A 19,197-nucleotide genomic window follows, 5' to 3' on the forward strand; every position below is an offset into this window, starting at 1 on the left:
ATGTAGGGGAGAGACAGAGATCGGCCAGCAGGTGGCGCTGGCGCAGCAGGAGGGACCGGCCGGGTAAACTGGGCGGATTGGAGGTGATAGTCCTAATAATGTCCAGGATAATAATTTCAGGGAAGACGCTTGCTTCTTGATCGGATCGCAGTATTCTCTAGATTCCCTGACCAGCTGGTCTCTAATTCCTGTGTGTTCCAAAGTCAGAACAGGGCTTGGACTAGAGTAATCGCTGTATACTTTTAGCCCGAATAATATAATTTTTAAAACTCCATTACCCTTGAGGCATTGCAGCCTCCCCGACTACAACTCCCATCATGCCTGGCAGGCAGTCCAATCCGTAAATACCCACGTACCTTAATTTGATTTTCCAGTCCCAGCATTCCTCAACGGTTTTCCGACCCCGCAGCACGCCTGCTAAATCCTGGGAACAGCCAGTTGGATCAGGGAGTGTGAGACCAGCAGGCCAATCGCCCAGCCAGAGAGGCGTGAGGAGGCGGGGCCAAATCAGGCCCCGCCCCTGCCCCGTGGCTGGTTCCCTTCCGGCTGGCGCCTCAGGCGGGACCAGGAGACATGGGCACTACCTGGCGGAGCCCCGGGTGGGTGCGGCTCGCGCTCTGCCTCGCGGGCTTAGTGCTTTCTCTCTACGCGCTGCACGTGAAGGCGGCGCGCGCCCGGGACCGGGATTACCGCGCGCTCTGCGACGTGGGCACCGCCATCAGCTGTTCGCGCGTCTTCTCCTCCAGGTGCGCGCGGGATTCGAAGGCTTGGGGGACCCGCTGCTCATAGGAGCGGTGCATGGGGACCAGGTGTGCATGGTGGCCAGATGCATCTGGTATTGGGGTGCCCCGGGAGCGGACGCATGGGGCGGGCTACTCAAGGGGGCGTTGCCTGGCGACACAGGTGTGTCCGAGATAGGACTGTGGGGCAGAGGGGCAGATGTGCTGGGGTTTGAGGTTATTTGAGGGAGTGCACGTGAATCCTGATGGCAAGGAATAACAGTTACCAGGCAGGACGTGGAGGTTGGGTCGAGTGCAGGGACTGATTGTGGTCTTAAGGATGGCTCTGCCTGGGGGTGAGGTGGCCAGATCCGGCTAGGCTTGAGGATCCTGGGTTAGAGGGATGACCTAAAACAGAAAAGGGGAGAGGGTGGCCGGGGCGCTGGAGATTTAGGGGCGCAGGGCAGAGAGATTCTGCCCTAATGTCCCGATCTCTGGCAGCTCTGTAAAGCAAGGTGAAGGGTTATACTCACCTTGCCATCATAAAACTTATTGAAGGCCTAGGATGAAAAGAGGAGCTTATGGGGGAGCCATGGCCAGGCCTGACCTGGGGATGGGGGAGGATAGAGGCAGTGACATGAAATCCTGTCCTGGCCAAAGAAAGGCCATGTCCAGAGGCCACTGACCCTTGGACTTATGTGGGGGTTGGGGGAAGGGCAGCCCAGATGGCTTCTTGGAAATAACCCTCCCAGGATAGGGCCCAGGGCACTGCATTGACTCTCCTAACCTGCACCCTCCCCGCCACAGGTGGGGCCAGGGCTTCGGTCTGGTGGAACACGTGCTGGGCGAGGACAGTGTCCTCAATCAATCCAACAGCATATTCGGCTGCATCTTCTACACACTACAGTTGTTGTTAGGTGAGTGACTCCACCCCCGTGTGACAGGCCCCTTCCGCTTTCGGCCAGCCCAGCCCCATCCCTTGCAGTCTTGGTGACACCAACACCTGATGGGCAACTGCTCATCACCGAGCACCCGGGAGGTGGGAACTAAAAGGAGTCTACTGGCAGAATCAGAAGGGCCCTTAGAGACTTTCTAGGAGTCCAGTTTCCTGGAAAAGACAGAAGTTCCTTTCTGGGGGATATCCAAGGGTTGTTTGTCTTTCATCTCACATAGAGTTCAGCAGGAAAATCCAGTATTTGGGTCCCAGGGATCATGGAACAGATAGGAGAACCAAAGCCTCGGCAGAGCCTATCAGAGCCTCTCATTTTATAGACTCTTTCCCAGTAGCCCCTGCTGTCTGGGTGGCACCATGGAGTCATGGCGTGTTCTAGAGGTGGCCAGTCCCTGAAGCCCATGCCTGACCCTTTTCTGCCTTGCAGGTTGCCTACAGGGCCGCTGGGCATCTGTCCTGCTGGTGTTGAGTTCCCTGGTGTCTCTAGCTGGTTCTGTCTACCTGGCCTGGATCCTGTTCTTCGTGCTCTATGATTTTTGCATTGTCTGCATCACCACCTATGCCATCAACCTGGGCCTGATGGTGCTCAGCTTCCGGGAGGTCCAGGGACCCCAGGGCAAGGTCAAGAGGCACTGAGTCCTCACCCCAAGCCGGGGTAACCCCAGCTGCTCTGCTTTGACATGTGATCTTTGCCCAAGGAGGCCACGTCTGGTTCCTTAGAAGAGTCTGCAACCTGCCTCCACCATACTCCCACACAGGATAATGGACCAAACATGCCACACTGTTTCCTCCACCTTAGTGCCTCTGGCTCTGTCTCCTTGGGTGGTTTCCAAAGTTCCTGCTGTTGCCCAAAGAAGGAAGGTTTGGAGCAATAAAATTTCTTAAATAAATTGGCCACGTCTGAGCCATCTGATTGACAAGGACCTTAGTGGTGGGGCTTTCCCAGTCTTTTCTCCTCTGAGATTGGCAGATATGAGTCAGAGGGAGAGTGGAGGGCCTGCCTGGGATGGGTGGTTAGTCCTTCTCCAGTACGTGGAGTCAGCAAGACCATCAGCCCCCACCCCCAGGAAGCAGGCTGGCAGCTTGTCCCTGCTACCCACGGAGGCCAGGCCTCATCTTCTGGGACAGCCAAGCATGTACTTGCAAGGGCACGCTGCCTTTCTGGTTCTGTGCAGGCTTGCTGGGAAGTTCTTCCTAGAGTCTAACCTTAACCCCTCCAACTGCCTTATGTACCACCCCAAGCCAGTCTTGGCAGCCCTGGAGGCCAGGGACAGGTTGTGTTTTTGTTTTGTTTTTTCCAATGTGTACTAAGCACTTATCCACGTAGGAGGCACTGTTTAAGAATGTGACATGTGTCAACTCATTTAATCCTTACAGCAATCACATGAGGTGCTCTCGTTGCAGTCATCCCTCGGTATCCACAGGAGATTGGTTCCAGGACCCACCCACCCACCCACCCACCACCAAACCAAAATCTGAGGATGCTCAAGTCCCTTATGTAAAATGGCCTAGGAAATTCCCCGGCTGTCCACTGGTTAGGACTTGGAGCTTTCAGTGCCATGGGCCTGGGTTTGATCCCCCAGTCAGGGAACTAAGATCCTGCAAGCTGTGCAGTGCAACCAAAAAAAATTAAAAAATAAATAAAATCAAATGGCATAGTATTTGCATATAAGCTACACACATCTTCCCATATACTTTTCTTTTCATTCTTTGGTTTTTGTTTTGTTTCTTTTTTTTTGGCTGCGTCGCAGCATGTGGGAACTTTGTTGAGGATGTGGGATCGTTCGTTGCGGCACACAGGCTTCTCTCTAATTGTAGTGTGCGGGTTTTCTCTTCTCTGGTTGTGGCGCACAGGTTCCAGAGTGCGTGGGCTCTATAGTTTGCAGCACACAGGCTCTCTAGTTGAGGTGCACAAGGTCAGTAGTTGTGGTGCATGGGCTTAGTTGCCCTGTGGCATGTGGGATCTTAGTTCCCTAGCCAGGGATTGAACCTGCATCCCCTGCATTGGAAGGTAGATTCTTAACCACCGGACCAACAGGGAAGTCCCTAAGATATACTTTTAAGTCATCTCTAGATTACTTATAATATCTAATACAATGTAAACAGTTGTAAATACAATGTAAATGCTAGGTAACTAGTTATTGGCCAGCAGTAAACTCAAGTTTTGTGTTTTAGAACTTTCCGGATTTTTTTTTTTTTAATCTGCAGTTGGTCGAATCTGCAGATGCGGAACCTGTAGATACAGATGACCGATATATCTTGATGAGGAGACTGAGGTTCAGAGAGGCTAAGTAACTTGCCTAAGATCACACAGCTAGTTTGGGGGAGGCAGGTAGGGAGACTTTAGGACTTGAATCCACCAGGTCCTTATGGCTCTGGTGTCTTTTCTTAACCCGAGCCACAGCTGCCTCTGAGCTGGGGTCAGGGTTCTTGAACAGTCTGGTCTGTTCTGAGGTGGAAGTCAGGAAGAGGAAAAGGATGCACCCTGAGGTTCTCCTCTCCTGAGTCTTTCAACACCTGTGAGGAAGGTGGGCACCCTGTTTCCCAGGAAGGTGGCAGAGAGGCATTGAGATTTGCTAGTCTCGTAGCCAGCAAGAAGCAGAGAGCTTGGCCCTCGACACCTAGCCCTGCACGCACTGCCTCTGAATCAAGATGGGAGAAGGGATATGAAACCCATTTGGACCCAGGCCTGGGAGAGAGGCAGGGAAGCTGAAGTGATGAGTGGGAACTGGGAAGGCCTGCCCACCATGCCCTTCACCTCTTCCAGGAGGACAGCTCCCACGCTGGGAGCAAGTTCACTCTGCCAGGCTTTGGTCTAAGCACTTTTACATTCGACAGTTGGGAGTTTTTCAGACAAGGCGCAGACGGGCTAACTGTCCAAGGTCACTCAAGTGACCTAGGGGATTTGAACTCAGGCAGCGTGGCCAAGGCTGAGACCCCGGGAGAGGTGGTGAATAGCCCAGGGCCACATGGCCACAGCCCCAGAGCTAGAAACTGCCGGCTCCCTTCCAGCCCAGGAAAAACAATGACACCTGACTCCTAGCAAATTGGGGGTGGAGCAGAGGTGGAGCTAGGGAGACCCAGGTGGCTTCTTGGAGAACCAGAGCACAGAGCAGAGTGGCCTGAAGCAGCATGAAGCCAAGCTGGAGACTGAGACTGCTCATCCTGGGAGCCGTGGTCCTCATAGAGGGTGAGTCACGTGTGTTTGGACGGGTGGGGGTATGGTGGGGGTTTGGGGACAGTCCTCTACCCTGCAGCTTGATGTGTGAGAGGGAGCCTGCCTGGCGGGGGCAGTGACAGTCAGCCTGTGGTGATGTAACTGTGTCTGGCTACGTGTGGGGGAAGGCGTATGTGGCCGCCTGTATCCAAATGGGCATGATTTCCTTCGGCTGGATTATAGCCTGTGTCTGTAGGAATTGTCATTATGCCTGTGTGTGTACCCTGTGCCCCCGTCTGCCTCTCTACTTCCAGAATGACCTTAGGCAAGTTCCGGGGCCTTTTGGCCTCCATCTCCCCATCTTACATACAGCCCATCTCTCCTGGCTCAGACGTTCAATGGGTGTGTTTGTGTGTGCCTGTGATGGGGAAGAGGCAGGGCAGGGGACGCTTTGGTAGAGTGTCTGGAGGTTTCTGGAAAGGGGGGGGAGCCCGAGTCGTCAAAACAGGGGTGGGATGAGTCTCCATCTCTCGATGCCCTCCCCGACTTGGACATGACACAGGCCTCTAATCCTTCCTCTTAGGCCTCCACAGCACAGGGCACAATTAAGCTACTGGTCTCCACAAGCACAGGCTGCCTCCCTGCCTCAGCGGCGGGGGCAGGCGTTGGGGGTTCCGAAGCCTGGAGGAGGGTTGGCCTCGTCCCAAGCTGAACCCCAGGCCCTGCCGCTCAGGTCTGAGCACAGCTGAGAGAGAAGAGTTTATGACTGAGTGTACACTCTGAATAGCTTCCAGTAAAAGCTATGTCCTGACCTCAAAGAAATATTTTCACTCTGGGAGGGGCCCGTGAGGTAGCCAAAGAGCCACCGCAAGGACGCAGGCCAGTCCCCCCAAACCGGTCCCCTCCTCCGAGGCTGGGCCCGGCAGGTAAGGCTCCCTCCCCCAAGGCTCACCTGTGTCTCTCTCTTCCCAGGTCTTCAAGCGGCTCAGCATGGTAAGCTCTGGGGCCGTGGGGCCTGGGCCTTACTTGGGTCTGGGTCGGGCAGGGCGTGAGGGCAGGATAGGGGCCTGCTGTCAGCCTAACCCACCCCTCTCCACAGCGTGCGGGCAGCGTGGCCCTGGCCCCCTCGAGCCTCAGGAGGGCAACATGGTGCCTGGCGAGTGGCCGTGGCAGGCCAGCGTGAGGAGGCAGGGGGTCCACGTCTGCAGCGGGTCCCTGGTGGCAGACACCTGGGTCCTCACTGCGGCCCACTGCTTTGAAAAGTGAGTCACAGCTGTGGTCAAACAGGGTTTCTGGCTTCGGGGGTGGGTGATTTGTCCCCAAGCCCCATCAGCCTGAGCCCTGCCCCTAGAATAACGAAGTACCATTTATTACAAATATGCCATGTGCCGGGTACATACTATCAAGTTACTCTTAACAACCTTTCATGGTAGAAGCCTTACAAATGTAACAACTGAGGTTGGAAGAAGGATGGACCTTGCTTAAAGTCACAAGTTTTTTGTCCCTCTTTCACCCACTTTGTGCTGTCTCCCATGGTGTCACTGTCCCCGGTTGCACTCAACGCCTGGGTCTTGTCCTCACCCCCCCTTTCTAGGGAGGCAGTCACGGAACTGAACTCCTGGTCGGTTGTCCTGGGTTCTCTGCAGCATGAGGGGCTGAGCGCAGGGGCTGAGGAGGTGGGGGTGACGGCTCTGCAGCTGCCCAGGGCCTACAACCACTACAGCCAGGGCTCAGACCTGGCCCTGCTGCGGCTCGCCCATCCCATGGCTCACACACCCGTCTGCTTGCCCCAACCTGCCCACCGCTTCTCCTTTGGGACCTCCTGCTGGGCCACTGGCTGGGATCAGGACACCAGTGATGGTAAGTGCTGGCCCAGGCTGAAGCCCACAGAGGAAGTCCGCTTGCCCAAGGTCACACAGCCTCAGCTGCCAGCTGTCCCTGTTCCCAGTCTCCCTTGCTCCTCAGAGCCCAGACTCTGGCCCCTCCCCCCTCTCTTCTGCCAGCTCCCAGGACCCTGCGGAATCTGCGCCTGCGTCTAATCAGCCGCCCCACGTGTAACTGTCTCTACAACCGCCTGCACCAGCGGCCACTGGCCAGCCCGGCCCGGCCTGGGATGCTGTGTGGGGGTGCCCAGCCCGGCGTGCAGGGGCCCTGTCAGGTCTGAGGGGGAGGACGGGGAAGGGAACAGAAGGGGAGGGGGCCTAGCCTTAGGCTGGGCACTTGATCCATAGGGATGGGTGGAAGGACCGCACATAGAGGGGGTCCACCCAGGGCTGGGGCTCAGATGTCTGTCCTTGACAACACTGCCTTGCTCCAGGGAGATTCAGGGGGCCCCGTGCTGTGCCGCGAACCTGACGGACACTGGGTTCAAGCTGGGATCGTCAGTTTTGCATCAGGCTGTGCCCGGGAAGACAGTCCTGCGCTGCTGACCAACGTGGCTGCTCACAGCTCCTGGCTGCAGGCTCGAGCTCAGGGGGCAGCCTTCCTAGTCCAGGACCCAGACACCCCAGAGATCAGCGATGAGGACAGCTGTGTAGGTATGAGTAGTGGGTATCAGGAGTGGGATGTGTGGGGACCTCCCTCCAGGGTTGCATGAGGACTTCTGGGCAGCAGGTGGAAGCCACAGGGGAACATATTTCAGCTCAGAATAGAAAACTGATACAGGGCGTCCACACGCTGCCAGGAGCTAACGAGGGGGCTTTCAAGGCCCCTTTCAGCCTCCAGGATGGGAACAGCTCCATTTACGGCTGAGAGACATAGCTGCTTTGGAACTTGATGCATTTGGGGTTTAGGTAAGAAGAGGAATTTCTGGGATCTGGCTGAAAGTTTGTGGGTAAGCTGCAAATTTCCAAGCCGGGACTCCATGAGATTGGAGAGGGCAGGGCTGCCACTCAGCATAGCATGAATTCTGGCATTTAGTGACTAACATGCAAATTGCATGCAAAATAATTCCTGAGACGGAAGCTCTCTCTTGATGGTAAGAGACGCATCAGTGAGCCAGGAGTTCTAGGGCGTCCCAGCCCAGAGGGATGCAGACAGGCGGGGTATGGGAATGATAAGTGGCCACTCCCATGATGCTGGACCATCAGAGTTAAAAGCTTAGGGTTTTGAATCCCAAGTTGGCTACCTGCCTGTGGTTACTGAGCTAGAAAATCACTTAACCTCTCTGTAACTTTGGTTACCTTCGCTAACAAGGATAGCAAAGACTCAGAAGGTTGTTGTGAGGATATTTGATAGCACATGGGAAGTTTAGCACAGGGCCTGGCATGAAGCGAGCACTTAGCAAGAAGGCAGATGATGTAATCCGTCTGTTTCAGCCTGTGGATCCTTGAGGGGAGAAGGCCCCCAGGCAGGAGCCCCCTCCCCATGGCCCTGGGAGGCCAGGCTGAAGCACAAAGGAAAGCTGGTCTGTGGTGGAGCCCTGGTGTCCGAGGAGGCAGTGCTGACTGCTGCCCACTGCTTCATTGGGTGAGCCCCGTCTCCCTCGCCTTTGTGCCCCCACCCTTGTTAGCAGCCCTGCCACCCGGTCTGTCAACGCTCTCCCTGCACAGGCGCCAGACCCCCGAGGAATGGACTGTAGGCCTAGGGACCGGACCCGAGGAGCAGGGCCTGAAGCAAGTCATCCTGCACGGGGTGTATACCCACCCGGAGGGGGGCAATGACTTGGCCCTCCTGCTGCTGGCCCAGCACGTAACACTGGGCCCCAGCCTGAGGCCCCTCTGCCTGCCCTATGCAGACCACCGCCTGCCTGATGGGGAACGAGGCTGGGTCCTAGGGCTGGCCCGCCAAGGAGCAGGTATGTAGGTAGGACAGGGCCACCAGCAGCTGTGCATCCAGCCTAGAGGCCAAGGTGGCAGCTGGCTCTTCTCCCTCGTCCTGCAGGCACCGGCTCCCCTCAGACAGTGCCTGTGACCCTTCTGGGGCCCAGGGCCTGTAGCCGCCTGCATGGAGCCTCTGGGAGCAACAGCACCCCCATTCTGCCAGAGATGGTGTGTACCAGTGTTGTGGGTGAGCCGCCTGGCTGTGAGGTGAGCCCCACTCCCCTAAACCTTACCCCACAGACCCTTCGCCCTGCCACTCATGAACAGACCTTCTGCCAGGCTTGGCCTCAGACCTCTCACCTGAAATTCAGCCTTTCTGCCAACTGGCTCCCAAACAGCCAGACCCCCAGCCCTGGCCCCAGCCCTTTCTGCTCCATGAAGCTCACTAGGGAGAAGAGGAAGTCACCCGGTGTCCCCTGACCCCAACAGGGCCTGTCGGGGACCCCACTGGTGCACGAGGTGAGGGGCACGTGGTTCCTGGCTGGGCTGCACAGCTTCGGAGATGCGTGCCAGGGCCCAGCAAGCCCCGCCGTCTTTGCGGCGCTCCCCGCCTATGAGAACTGGGTCAGCAGTTTGGACTGGCAGGTCTACTTCGCTAAGGAGCCAGAACCCGAGGTGCCAGAGCCCAAGGCCGAGCCTGAAAGCTGCCCGGCTAACATGAGTATGTGGCCCTGGGGCCTCCGGCCAGCCTTCCTCTCCAGACCCTTGCTCTCTCCACCTGCTAGCTGCCCTGGGTGGGGTGGAGCAGTGGACGGACCCACCTGGATTCAAATTCTGGCTCCTGTCATTGCTTGACTGGGAGCACGCCTCTCGACCTCTTCAGACCTCACTTTTCTCACCTGTCATGGGGGCTGAGGAGTGCCTTCTTCCTCTTCCTTTGAGGGAGGGAGGGAGGCTGTGAGGACGAAGCCAACCCCACCCTCCTTCCTCTTCCTGACAGGCCATCCAGCCAGCTGTTGACAGGTGGCTTTGGGACACTGGAGTCACAGTGAGGCAACTCCTGCGTCAGCACCCCTGCCCCCCTCCCATCTCCCCGCACCCTCTCCCGCACTGGGGCAGGCCCGACTGCACCGGGGGCTCTGGGAAGGAACCTGCCCCGACCAGCAGCTGCCCCCGCTCCCCGCGGCAGGACCGGCAGACACTGCCTGTGGATGCCCCCCCACGTCCAGCTCTGTGGCCCAATGCTGGTGTCCCCGGCTTTCCTTGTTCTTCATCCCCAGATACAATCACACCAGCCATGTACCTTGAAAATTTCTTTTTTGCGGAGGAGCAATTTTCCTGTTTTTTTAAACTTAAATAAATTGTTACAAAATAGACTTTAGAAAATAAGTTACAAATTGTAGTAAAAGGCTCCCCTTCCACAGGCCACATTCCCACCGCAGCTCTCTCTGAATCTGCTTCTCCCTGGTGGTGGAATCTAGCTGGTGAGGGGAGCCTGGCTGCAGGGCTGGCCAAAGGCAAGAGCATGGTGACAAAAGCCAGGGGAAACGAGGTCCTTCAAGGACAGGACAGGAGGAACATATCACCCTCTCCTTGGGAAAGAAGCCAGACCTGGGTCCTCTTTGCAGGAGAGGAGAAAATAGCTGGGGGTGCCCAAACTACTCCTGAGCAGAACAAGGAGATCAAGCCTTTCCCTGCAACCTGCTCCCACACCCGCCCCCCGCCCCCACCCCCAGCCCGTATTCTGATCTTTGGAGACTTGAACTTCAGAGGGAGAAGCTGAGGTCCGCAGGCCACTGGGGTGAAGGATCCAGGAGTGGGGGCGTGGGAGCGGGTGGAGGGGGCAATGACAAGTCCCCTCTGCCTGCTGCTGATGCCTCTGGGGTTCCTGGGGAGAGACAAAGGAGGTGACTGAGGGGGCAAACCCCACACAGCTGGCACCCCCCTCCCTAGCCCCAGAGGCCATTCCCCACAGGCCCTGGCCCCCAAGGCCTATATGAGAATTCCCAATCATTTCCCCAGACCCGGCTAACTAGCTCCTCACTCATTCCCTTGGGGTCACGAGAAATCTTTTCTCCTGAAAACCACCTTGTCGGCACTCTCAGGGGAATCTCACCACCATCCCCTCCTGCCCTGACGATCTCCGGTCAAGGGGCCCACCATCTCAGGGACACCCACCTTTGGGGGCCACTAAATGGCAGGGGTCCTGGGAGAAGGGCTACAGATCCCCAGAGGAGGTGGAGAGCGAGTCCGGGACTTGCTGAGGGAACAGCCCTCTCCTTCTTCCGCAGCCTTGTTCTCCAGCAAGGCTGGGCTGGGCGGAGGTGACTTTCCCTGGAGATTCCCCTTGATAGAGGATGGAGATAGGGGCTAATGATTGTTGTTGCTTCAGCTGGGCCTGGCTTCAAAGAAACAATTATCTGTGACTCAGTCCTCCAGTTAAAGGTGTGCTGGTGGGGATGCGGGTATGCAGGTGGAAAGGATGGTTTGGTTGGATCCCAAAAAGAAAATGTGCAAGAGAGAGGAGAAGACTGAATGAAGGAGAAGAAATGTGGGCCAATATAGGTGGGAAAGGGCCAAGGCTCTAGTTTCCAAGAGAAGAGGAGGGGGAGCAGAGACAAGATGCGGGGAAGGAGAGACCGGGAAGGTGTACGGTGCCAACTAGTGACTCAGTTCCCCAAAGTCGGCATGGAAGCCACAGTCTGGGCATGCCTGCCATACCCCTTCCTTAATCCCTGACTCCTTGCCTACTCTAGGAAAGAGCAGAACCTAGACCATTTTTTTTCTCTGGAAATCATTACTTAACTGGCTAGATTGGGAGGGTTTCCAGATGCAGTAGCCCAATGGTACCCAGCTACCTCCCCCCGCAAATAAAAACCATTCTGCTCTGGCACAGCAGAGGAGCCTTGGCAGCTGTCTCTGCCCCTGACCACTCCCTACCACCCCCCACTGCCCCAACCCACCATGCTAACCTATTTACCTGGGGCAAGGTAGCCCCCAGAGGTTCAGACCTCAGCTGCTCAAAAGGCAGCATCCTCAAACCAGCTTTCTTCACATCCCAGCCCTGGCCACCTCCTGGAATCCACGTGATCCTCTCACTCCTCGCTCCTCCGGGGCCAGTTTTTACCCTCTACTGTGTGCCCGCCTCCTCTGGGACCCTTCGCTCCTCTGCCCACGCCCATTCATGCACCCGTACCAGAGGTGGCCACTGTCCACTCCTCCTCGTGCTGCTGCTGGTGCTGCAGGAAGCTGATGCGGCGGCGGAAGTGGCGGGGACAGTGGGGGCAGGTGAAGGGCCCCTCCCGGGGTGCATGGACCCGCCTGTGGCCGTCTAGCCGGGCAGCTGTCCGGAAGGCCTTGCCACAGATGCTGCAGCGGTGGCGCTTGGGGTCCGTGTGGGTCCTGCCGTGGTTCTTAAGGGACAGCAAGTTGGGTAGAAGTTTGGGGCAGAGGGAGCAGGGATAGAGTCCAGTGGTGTGGGCCTTCTGGTGGTTCAGCAGGCTACCTGCATGGCGGTAGGAACGTCCACACTGGGCACAGTGGAAAGGCCGCTCCTCGTCCACAGCTGCTGCAGACCTGACGCCTTGGCCTCCATTAGCTCTCCCGGCACTCTCTCTGGGGACCTCGGGTGGTTCTGATGGGGCCTTCTGGACTTTCCCTTGACCAGGGAGGTCCACCTCAGCCTCCGCAGCTTTGAGACCTCTGGCCTCCATCTGGGGCGACACCTGACTGAGGCCCCTGGCATGAGTCTGCAGGTGGCCAGCTAGTTCCTGGTGGGACTGAAAGGCCTTGCCACAGTTAGGGCATGCAAAGGTCTGGGCAGCTATGTGGTTGCGGCCAGGGCTCTTAGCAGCCACAGAATTCAAGAACTCCTTGGAACAGAGCAGGCAATAATGACAGTCTGTCTTGTGGGTGTTGTGGTGGTTCAAGGGGCCTTCTGACTGGCAGGTCTTGCCACAGTGGCTGCAGGAAAAGGAGTGGCTCTCCGGCTGGGGCTGAGGGCTGCTGTCTCCATTGTCCCAGCTCTCCATGGGAATCAGACTAGGTCCATTGGGCTGGCTGTTGCCAAGGTGGCAAGGACTTCTGGGGACACTGTCCTCTGACTCGTCTTCCAGCTTGGTCAGTACCTGACCCCAGCCTCCATCATGATTCACGGGTCCCCTGTCTCCTTGCCACCCATCTGCTTTCTCCGTGCCCCAAGACATTGGCTCTGTGTCTTCTGAACCGGCTTCCCTGATGGGGTCCTGACTCTGCTCTACTGGCCTCACAACTCCATCCTCCAGCGGGGGTACCGACTCAGTACCGCACGATCTGTCCTCTAGTCCCTGGTCATCTGCCAGGTTCCCCTCACTGGCCTCTGTGCCGTTTGGGTCTCCCTGACCATCTTTGGTCTCCTCCTCATGCTCTCGCAGGTGCCGCTCCAGAGATCCCCGGCCGGGGAAGCCCCGGCCGCAGAGGGCGCAGCGCACAGCTGCCCGCCGGGACCGGCCAGCCCGCCGCCGCCGGCTCTCCGAGTGCAGCCTCTGGTGGTCCTTCAGGGCCATGCGGTTGGAGTAGGTCTTCGGGCAGGTGGGACAGCTATACTGGCCCGTCTCGTGGCTACGCCGGTGGTTCAGGAGGCTGCCGGCGTGGCGGTAGGTGCGCCCACACTGCCCACAGCGAAAGGGCCGGTCCTCCCGGGGCAGCTTGCGGGAGCCGCCACCCCCACCGCGCTCCACGTGGACCCGCTGGTGGCTGGCCAGCTGCTTGCGCAGGCGGAAGGCCTTCCCACACTCGGCGCAGCGGAAACGCCGGGGGTCCGCGTGGATGCGCCGGTGGTTCTTGAGAGACATGAGGTTTGAGAAGCCTTTGGAGCAGGCCTGGCAGCCGAAGTGGCCGGTCTGGTGGCTCTGCCGGTGATTGATGAGGCTGCCGGCATGCTTGTAGGAGCGGCCGCACACCTCGCAGCTGAAGGGCCGCTCAGAGCTGGCTTCGGTCTGGCAGCCCTTCTCCGCGGTCTCCAACCTCGGCTCCATCTCCTCCCCCTTCACAGTGGTCTCCTCCCAGGCCTCTTCTTTCACCCTCACCACCTCCTCCGGGGGCTCCACTTTAAGTTCCTTCTGGAACTTCTCCACGTCCGCCTGCCCAAGGCCCTCCTCTGCCATGTTTGGGGGCTCACCGCCGCCTCCTGCCTCTGGGATGGGCCCCACCTGGGGCTCGGAGCCTTTGCAGCGCGGGTGGTTTCGCATGTGATTGCGGTAGGCAGCCAGGTTGTGGTAGCAGCGGGAGCAGACGGGGCAGATGAAGTCTCCGGTCTGGTGGATCTTGCGGTGGTTCACCAGGCTGCCCCCATGGCGATAGGTCTTGCCGCACTGGTTGCAGCGGAAGGGGCGGGGCTGGGTCTCCAGAGAACTTTCCCCACGCTGCACGCAAAGTCTGTCTGCAAGTGCGGCACCCACTCCCTCTCCAGGCTTTGTGTCTACACCCTCCCCAGAGAGAGATGTCACCATGTCCTCAAAGGCATCCTCTGCAACTATTCCCGTGACATCACCTGACACTCCTGGGTGATGAATGAGGCTGGGAACCTCTTCGGTGGTGTTCCCAGAACTCTGGCTTTGGTGGTGCCGTTCCAGGCTCCCCAGGTCATCGTAGGTCTGACCGCAGCAGCCACAGATGTGCCCGTACCCCGCGCCATCCAGCGCCTCCACCTCCCGCTGCAGCTGATTCAGCAGTTCCGCTTCAGAGAGCTGCAGCGGGGGGTTGTGGGTAGGCGCTTCCCCTGCCGCTCCTTCCTCTTCTCCCTCCTCCTCTGAGCCCTCAGTCGTGCCAGAGCAGTCATGAGCCTGGCGCCGGTGCAGCCTGTAGCCGGCCCGCCCAGGGAAGATCATGCCGCAGAGGCAGCAGAGGAAAGGCTGCGCCGAGGTCGCCTCCCCGGGCCCATGGTTCTGGAAGTGGCTGCGCAGGGCAGGCAGGGAGTCAAACTCCTTCGGGCAGAGGGAGCACTGATAAATGCCTGGTGGGTGGCAGGGTGTGTGGCTCAGCAGGCCGGTGGTGTGGGGGAAAGAATGCCCACAGTCAGAACACGGGTGGGAGACTTCAGCCTGCCAGCCAGCAGCAGCCCCGGCGGAGTGGGAAGGGGAGCTGGGCTGGCCAGGGCCTGGCTTCTGGTCTTCGTCCACGCCAGGGAGGCCATCACAGAGACGAGTCCCACTGCCTTCCTCATCGCCTGGGATGTCCAAGTTGTCAAGGAAACAGGCCTCCTTCCTTTCCAGTCCTTCCTCAGTGCCTCTGCTCTCTTTATCATCCTGGAAACAGGTCTCATCCCTCTCAAGCCCACATTTGTCCCTTTCAGCTGCAGCCTGCAAACAGCACCCATCACTTTCCACATTGCCTTCGGCTCCACTCGGACTTCCCCTCGAAGGGCCTTGGGGATGGCCCAGACCCTCACTGTCTTCCACCAGCTCTGGGGCCCAGTTCCCGCCTGATGGGAGTTTGGCTTCTGCCCCACCGCCAGTGCTGCCAGCCCGTCTCCTGTGCCGCCTGCTCCACCGCCGACTGTGGCGGCGCAAGTGGTTCTTCATGGCAGCCATGGTGTGGAAGTGTTTGGCGCAGGCCCCGCAACTGAAGTCTCCCGTCTGGTGGGTCTGTCGGTGGTTGATAAGGCTGCCTGAGTGGCGATAGCTCTTTCCACAGTCTCGGCAGGCAAATGTCCGAGGAGGTGACACCCTGGTCTCGGTCCTGCTGTTCTCCCCTTCCCCGTGGGTCCGACCATGACGTTCAAGGCTCTCAGGGTCTTCAAAGAGCATACCACACAGGCGACATATCTGTGGGGCAGTCCTGTCTGCTGCTGGGGGGATGTCAGCAGCCCCCTCTTCATGTTTGCACTCAGGCCCCTGAGCTGCATGTGGGGCTGCCTCTGCTCCCACTGGGTCAGGGGGGAGCTCCACCTTGCGGTGGCAGGGGGGCCCCTCAGCTCCTGGGCCAGTGCTGCGGCGAGCAGCCTTGCAGTGCACCCGCACGTGGTTGCGCAGGGCCATGAGGTTGGGGTACTTACGGGGACAGAGCGAGCACTGGTACTCTCCTGTCCGGTGGCTGTGGCGGTGGTTCACCAGGCTCCCCCGGTGCCGGTAAGCCCGACCACACTCAGTGCACTTATAGGGGCGGTGGTCCAGGGTAGTGGTGGGAACCTCTTTCTCTTTGTGGGTGGTCTCAGCCAGCGGCAGGGGAGCTGGCAGTACTGATGGCTGCCCATCCTCTCCAGCTCCTTGCCGGGGTCTGTGATGAGCCCGCACATGGTTTTTGAGGGCAGCTGCGTTGAACAGCTGCTTGGAACAGATGGAGCAGGGGTAGACACCTGTCTGGTGGCTCTTGCGATGGTTGATGAGGCTCCCAGCATGGCGGTAGGTACGGCCACAGTCCCCACAGCGGAAAGGCCGGTACTCCTCCAGGCTGCTGTCTTCCAGCTCCCCAGAGCCATTCAACATCTGTGCACCAGGGAGCGGGTCCCGGCTGCTCTCGTCTGTGTGCCCATTGGTGGTGGGCATCCCTTTCTCTTCCCACAGCCGCTCCTGACTTTCACCCTCATGGGATTGCTGGTGTTCCAGCAGCTCCCGGGGGAGCCGGAAGGCGCGGGGGCAGTGGGGACACTGGTAAGGCCGATACTGGGCATGGAGTCGGGAGTGATTCTTCAGAGCCATGAGGTTAGAGAACTCCTTGAAGCAGATGGCACAAGGGTAGACACCCAGGGTGTGGCTCTGGCGGTGGTTGGTGAGGCTCCCGGCATGCTTGTAGGTCTTGCCACACTGACTGCACTTGTACCGCCGCTCCTCCTCAGCAGGAGGGGACTGGGTGGGCTCCTGGCCCCCTGTGAAATTCACTACTGATTCAGCCAAATACTGTTCCAAATTGCTAAGGAGACTGCTGGCTGGGGTGGGAAGCGGTGGGTCTCTAGCAGCGTTGGTGGCGGGGCCCCAGCCCTCTGCGCCCTCCTCAGAATCTAGCTGGCTTTCCCAGCCTTCTCCTTGTCTTGTGGATGGATCTTCCCAAGTGCCCAGAGCTGCCCTAGGGTCTGGCCCAGAATCACAGCCAGATGTCTCTTCAGTATGTTTTTTCTGGTTTTCCCAGCCTTCCCCAGGGCCAAGCCTCTGGCCCCAGGAGTTGGTGGACACCGTCTCCCCCTGGAGGCCTGGAGTGGCTTCCCTGGGGCGGGGAGGCCTGCGCCGCCGGCGGCCTTCGGGAGCATGAGTTCTCATGTGACTCTTGAGGGCCATGGGATTGCTGAAGTCCTTGCCACAGGTGGTACAGGGGAAAAGGCCAGTCTCGTGGGTCCGGCGGTGGTTGACCAGGCTCCCTGGGTGACGATAGCCCCGCCCACACTGCTGACAGCGGTAGGGCCGAGGGATGCTGTCGGCCTCCTCACTATCCTGGTTGGAAGATGGATGGAGCAGTTCTCGGTGCCGTGACAATTCTGGGAGGCTAGGAAAGTGGCGCTGACAGTCAGAGCAGCTGAGTGAGGTGGGTGTGTCCTCCATGGGGCAGTGTGGCAGAAACTTGGAGGTTCAGGAAAAGCAGCCAGGAGGCAGCAGCATCTTCCTGTGGTGGAGGGTCCAAGGCCTACGAAGAGGGGGCAGTAGTCAGAAGGAAAGCCTGCATTAACTTTGCCTTTTGGTTCTATGAGCAACAAGTTCACAGAGAGTTTCCCCAAGCAGCAATGTCCAGAGACCTGCTCTCTACTGGATCTATTCCAGAAGCACCATCATTTAAGACTTCTCTGCATACAAGCTCCCCAAATATGGGAGCTCCCCTAGGCCTAACTCCTCTCTAGAGGTAGAGATAAGAAACTAACATCTAAAGGAATGCGACCTACATGTGATTACAAACCGATTATCCTGTCTTCAGACCAAACCCAAAAAGTCTTACTGCACCTAACCCTCTGCTTTCTATAATTCTGAAACAAACAACCTATCTTCTGTGACATCCTAAAAGGAAACCTGTACCTCTCCTGGAACCTTCAATAAGGTAAGTCCAATCCTCCCTCCTTCACCTCCCGGCTAAACAAAATAGCCTAGAGGCACTGAAAAAGCAGCCTCTTTCTTCAGTTGACGGCCTATGACGTGAGAGGTGAGGTTAGAGGCCCCCTTCAGAGAAAGGGCTGGCTTATTCCCCCACTTGCCCTACTCCCTTCAGGGTCACAAAGTCTCCTTTCTGAAAGACTCTCTTTCAGAAAGTTCCCCAAATTCCAGACAATCTTCCATCTTGGAAATTCCACCTCCTTTCTAGTTCTTCACCCCCTACCTTTTTTTTCCCCACAGCGCCTCACTTTATCCTCTCCATCCCTTCTCATTTTTTCTTCTACCTTCTCTTTTAATGCTGATGACAACAGCAACCCGTGCTACCTAAGCATTACCATGTTCCAGGCACTGTGCTAAGTAAAGAATATTCGTTCTGTCACTTAGTCTTCACAACACACTACAATGCCTGTTATTCCAGTTTACACACGAGCAAGCCCATTGACTCAGACAATCAAGGAAGATTCCAAAGCCCTTGCTCTCTCCATAGCAGGCCCCCATGCCTTCTACATTACCTTGGCCTTCTCTGACTCTGACTCTTCACTCCCTTGGGACCCCAATACAACTCCTATGTCTGACTCTAAACCCCCTTACTGAACCTGCTCCCAGAATTCTCACTTCACAAAGCCCCTTCGCTCAAGAGTCTCCTGTCCTAATCAACCACCAATGAGGTCCTCTCGCCTCACTCATCTCGGCCAGTTTCCTCTTAGGACCCCTACCTCACGCCGGTGGCCCCTTCTCGTTCCCGCCGCGGGTGCGTCCGTTGGGGACCGCGAACGGGAGTGCGCCTGCGCACTGGGACCCTCACCCTAACTGCAGCAGCGCGCCCCAAGGGGTGGTTGTGGGGGGGCTCTCGAGCTCCCACACACGCACACTCTGCCAGGGCTCCTGGGAAGTGGGAGGGGAGGGAAAGAGGGAAAGGAGAGGGAGAGAAGGAAGGAGGTAGAGGAAAGAGGGCGCAGCTGGCACGAGCCAGCAGTCTACCCCCCCCAGCTCCGCGGACACTTCCTATTGTTACTAGGAAACAGGAAGTGTCCTAGCCGCAAAAGGTTCCCCGCCAAACTTCCGCCTTAAATATGCTTCTGCCCCGCCTCCAAGCAGCGGGTCTATACAACACATTTCCGGTGCTAGGGGAGAAGCAGCAAACGCGCGACTCTGACCCCGCCCACGTAGGTCAAAGAGCTGCGTTCTTCTGCACGAACCTCAGCCACACTTCCGGGAGGAGCGGCAAAAATCGTTCCGGTGCATATTGGCTGAGCGCAGAAGAGGATAAAAAGGGCTCTGCAACCCTGGTCTCAAAAGTCTGGCGACATTTTTCGTAGGGCTCCCTGAAACACTTCTCGAGACAGATGGAGGGACAGTCATTTACTCCTTGCTATTAAGGGAAATGTTATGGAATATAAGCGAATTTAGGTACTACGAATCTTGGGCATGACCTTTCTGTCCCCCCACCTTCTAGTTCACGGTGCTCTAGCCCCAGGCTAGCAATAGCCGGTGCAACCCGTAAACCTATTCCGGTGTCCCCTGTCATTAGCACCCACAGAGACCCCTTGCAAGGTGT

The 19,197-nt window shown here is 57.9% G+C and overlaps 3 protein-coding genes across 5 annotated transcripts; 2 read left to right on the forward strand and 1 right to left on the reverse strand.

Moving 5' to 3' along the window:
- The first annotated feature begins 368 nt into the window (after positions 1–368).
- Positions 369–2,566, forward strand: VKORC1 (vitamin K epoxide reductase complex subunit 1). 2 transcript variants are annotated; one of them, XM_057749701.1, is made up of 3 exons: positions 388–746; positions 1,527–1,636; positions 2,099–2,566. In XM_057749701.1, the coding sequence occupies exons 1-3, from the start codon at positions 574–576 to the stop codon at positions 2,305–2,307; spliced, it is 492 nt and encodes a 163-aa protein (XP_057605684.1). In that variant the 5' UTR covers positions 388–573; the 3' UTR covers positions 2,308–2,566. The 2 variants fall into 2 exon arrangements, with proteins under 2 accessions (XP_057605685.1, XP_057605684.1); XM_057749702.1 differs by lacking the exon at positions 1,527–1,636 and having other exon boundaries at positions 369–746; positions 2,099–2,204.
- A 1,211-nt stretch (positions 2,567–3,777) lies between these two features.
- PRSS53 (serine protease 53) lies at positions 3,778–9,959 on the forward strand. The gene is made up of 11 exons (XM_057750556.1): positions 3,778–4,861; positions 5,801–5,821; positions 5,928–6,090; positions 6,423–6,688; positions 6,832–6,986; positions 7,146–7,365; positions 8,146–8,296; positions 8,380–8,624; positions 8,711–8,856; positions 9,079–9,310; positions 9,590–9,959. The coding sequence occupies exons 1-11, from the start codon at positions 4,804–4,806 to the stop codon at positions 9,607–9,609; spliced, it is 1,677 nt and encodes a 558-aa protein (XP_057606539.1). The 5' UTR covers positions 3,778–4,803; the 3' UTR covers positions 9,610–9,959.
- Positions 9,900–18,848, reverse strand: ZNF646 (zinc finger protein 646). Of its 2 annotated transcripts, XM_057750554.1 has the most exons (4): positions 18,356–18,848; positions 11,786–17,181; positions 10,768–10,935; positions 10,366–10,477 (listed from the first exon to the last, which is right to left on the reverse strand). In XM_057750554.1, the coding sequence occupies exons 2-3, from the start codon at positions 17,097–17,099 to the stop codon at positions 10,808–10,810; spliced, it is 5,442 nt and encodes a 1,813-aa protein (XP_057606537.1). In that variant the 5' UTR covers positions 17,100–17,181; positions 18,356–18,848; the 3' UTR covers positions 10,366–10,477; positions 10,768–10,807. The 2 variants fall into 2 exon arrangements, with proteins under 2 accessions (XP_057606538.1, XP_057606537.1); XM_057750555.1 differs by lacking the exon at positions 10,768–10,935 and having other exon boundaries at positions 9,900–10,477.
- Between the last annotated feature and the right edge of the window lie 349 nt (positions 18,849–19,197).

Source organism: Hippopotamus amphibius, chromosome 9 (assembly GCF_030028045.1).
Source record: "Hippopotamus amphibius kiboko isolate mHipAmp2 chromosome 9, mHipAmp2.hap2, whole genome shotgun sequence".
Classification (NCBI taxonomy): domain Eukaryota; kingdom Metazoa; phylum Chordata; class Mammalia; order Artiodactyla; family Hippopotamidae; genus Hippopotamus; species Hippopotamus amphibius.

Bases quoted from the DNA above. Each gene is read 5' to 3' on its own strand.
- VKORC1 (XM_057749701.1), top strand. From the start codon at position 574: ATGGGCACTACCTGGCGGAGCCCCGGGTGGGTGCGGCTCGCGCTCTGC. The intron at 747-1,526 runs GTGCGCGCGGGA...TCCCCGCCACAG, and splicing joins TCGCGCGTCTTCTCCTCCAG to GTGGGGCCAGGGCTTCGGTC. The intron at 1,637-2,098 runs GTGAGTGACTCC...TCTGCCTTGCAG, and splicing joins CACACTACAGTTGTTGTTAG to GTTGCCTACAGGGCCGCTGG.
- PRSS53 (XM_057750556.1), top strand. From the start codon at position 4,804: ATGAAGCCAAGCTGGAGACTGAGACTGCTCATCCTGGGAGCCGTGGTC. The intron at 4,862-5,800 runs GTGAGTCACGTG...CTCTCTTCCCAG, and splicing joins AGCCGTGGTCCTCATAGAGG to GTCTTCAAGCGGCTCAGCAT. The intron at 6,987-7,145 runs GTCTGAGGGGGA...GCCTTGCTCCAG, and splicing joins GCGTGCAGGGGCCCTGTCAG to GGAGATTCAGGGGGCCCCGT.
- ZNF646 (XM_057750554.1), bottom strand. From the start codon at position 17,099: ATGGAGGACACACCCACCTCACTCAGCTGCTCTGACTGTCAGCGCCAC. The intron at 10,936-11,785 runs GTACGGGTGCAT...TCCTCTATCAAG, and splicing joins GTGGACAGTGGCCACCTCTG to GGGAATCTCCAGGGAAAGTC.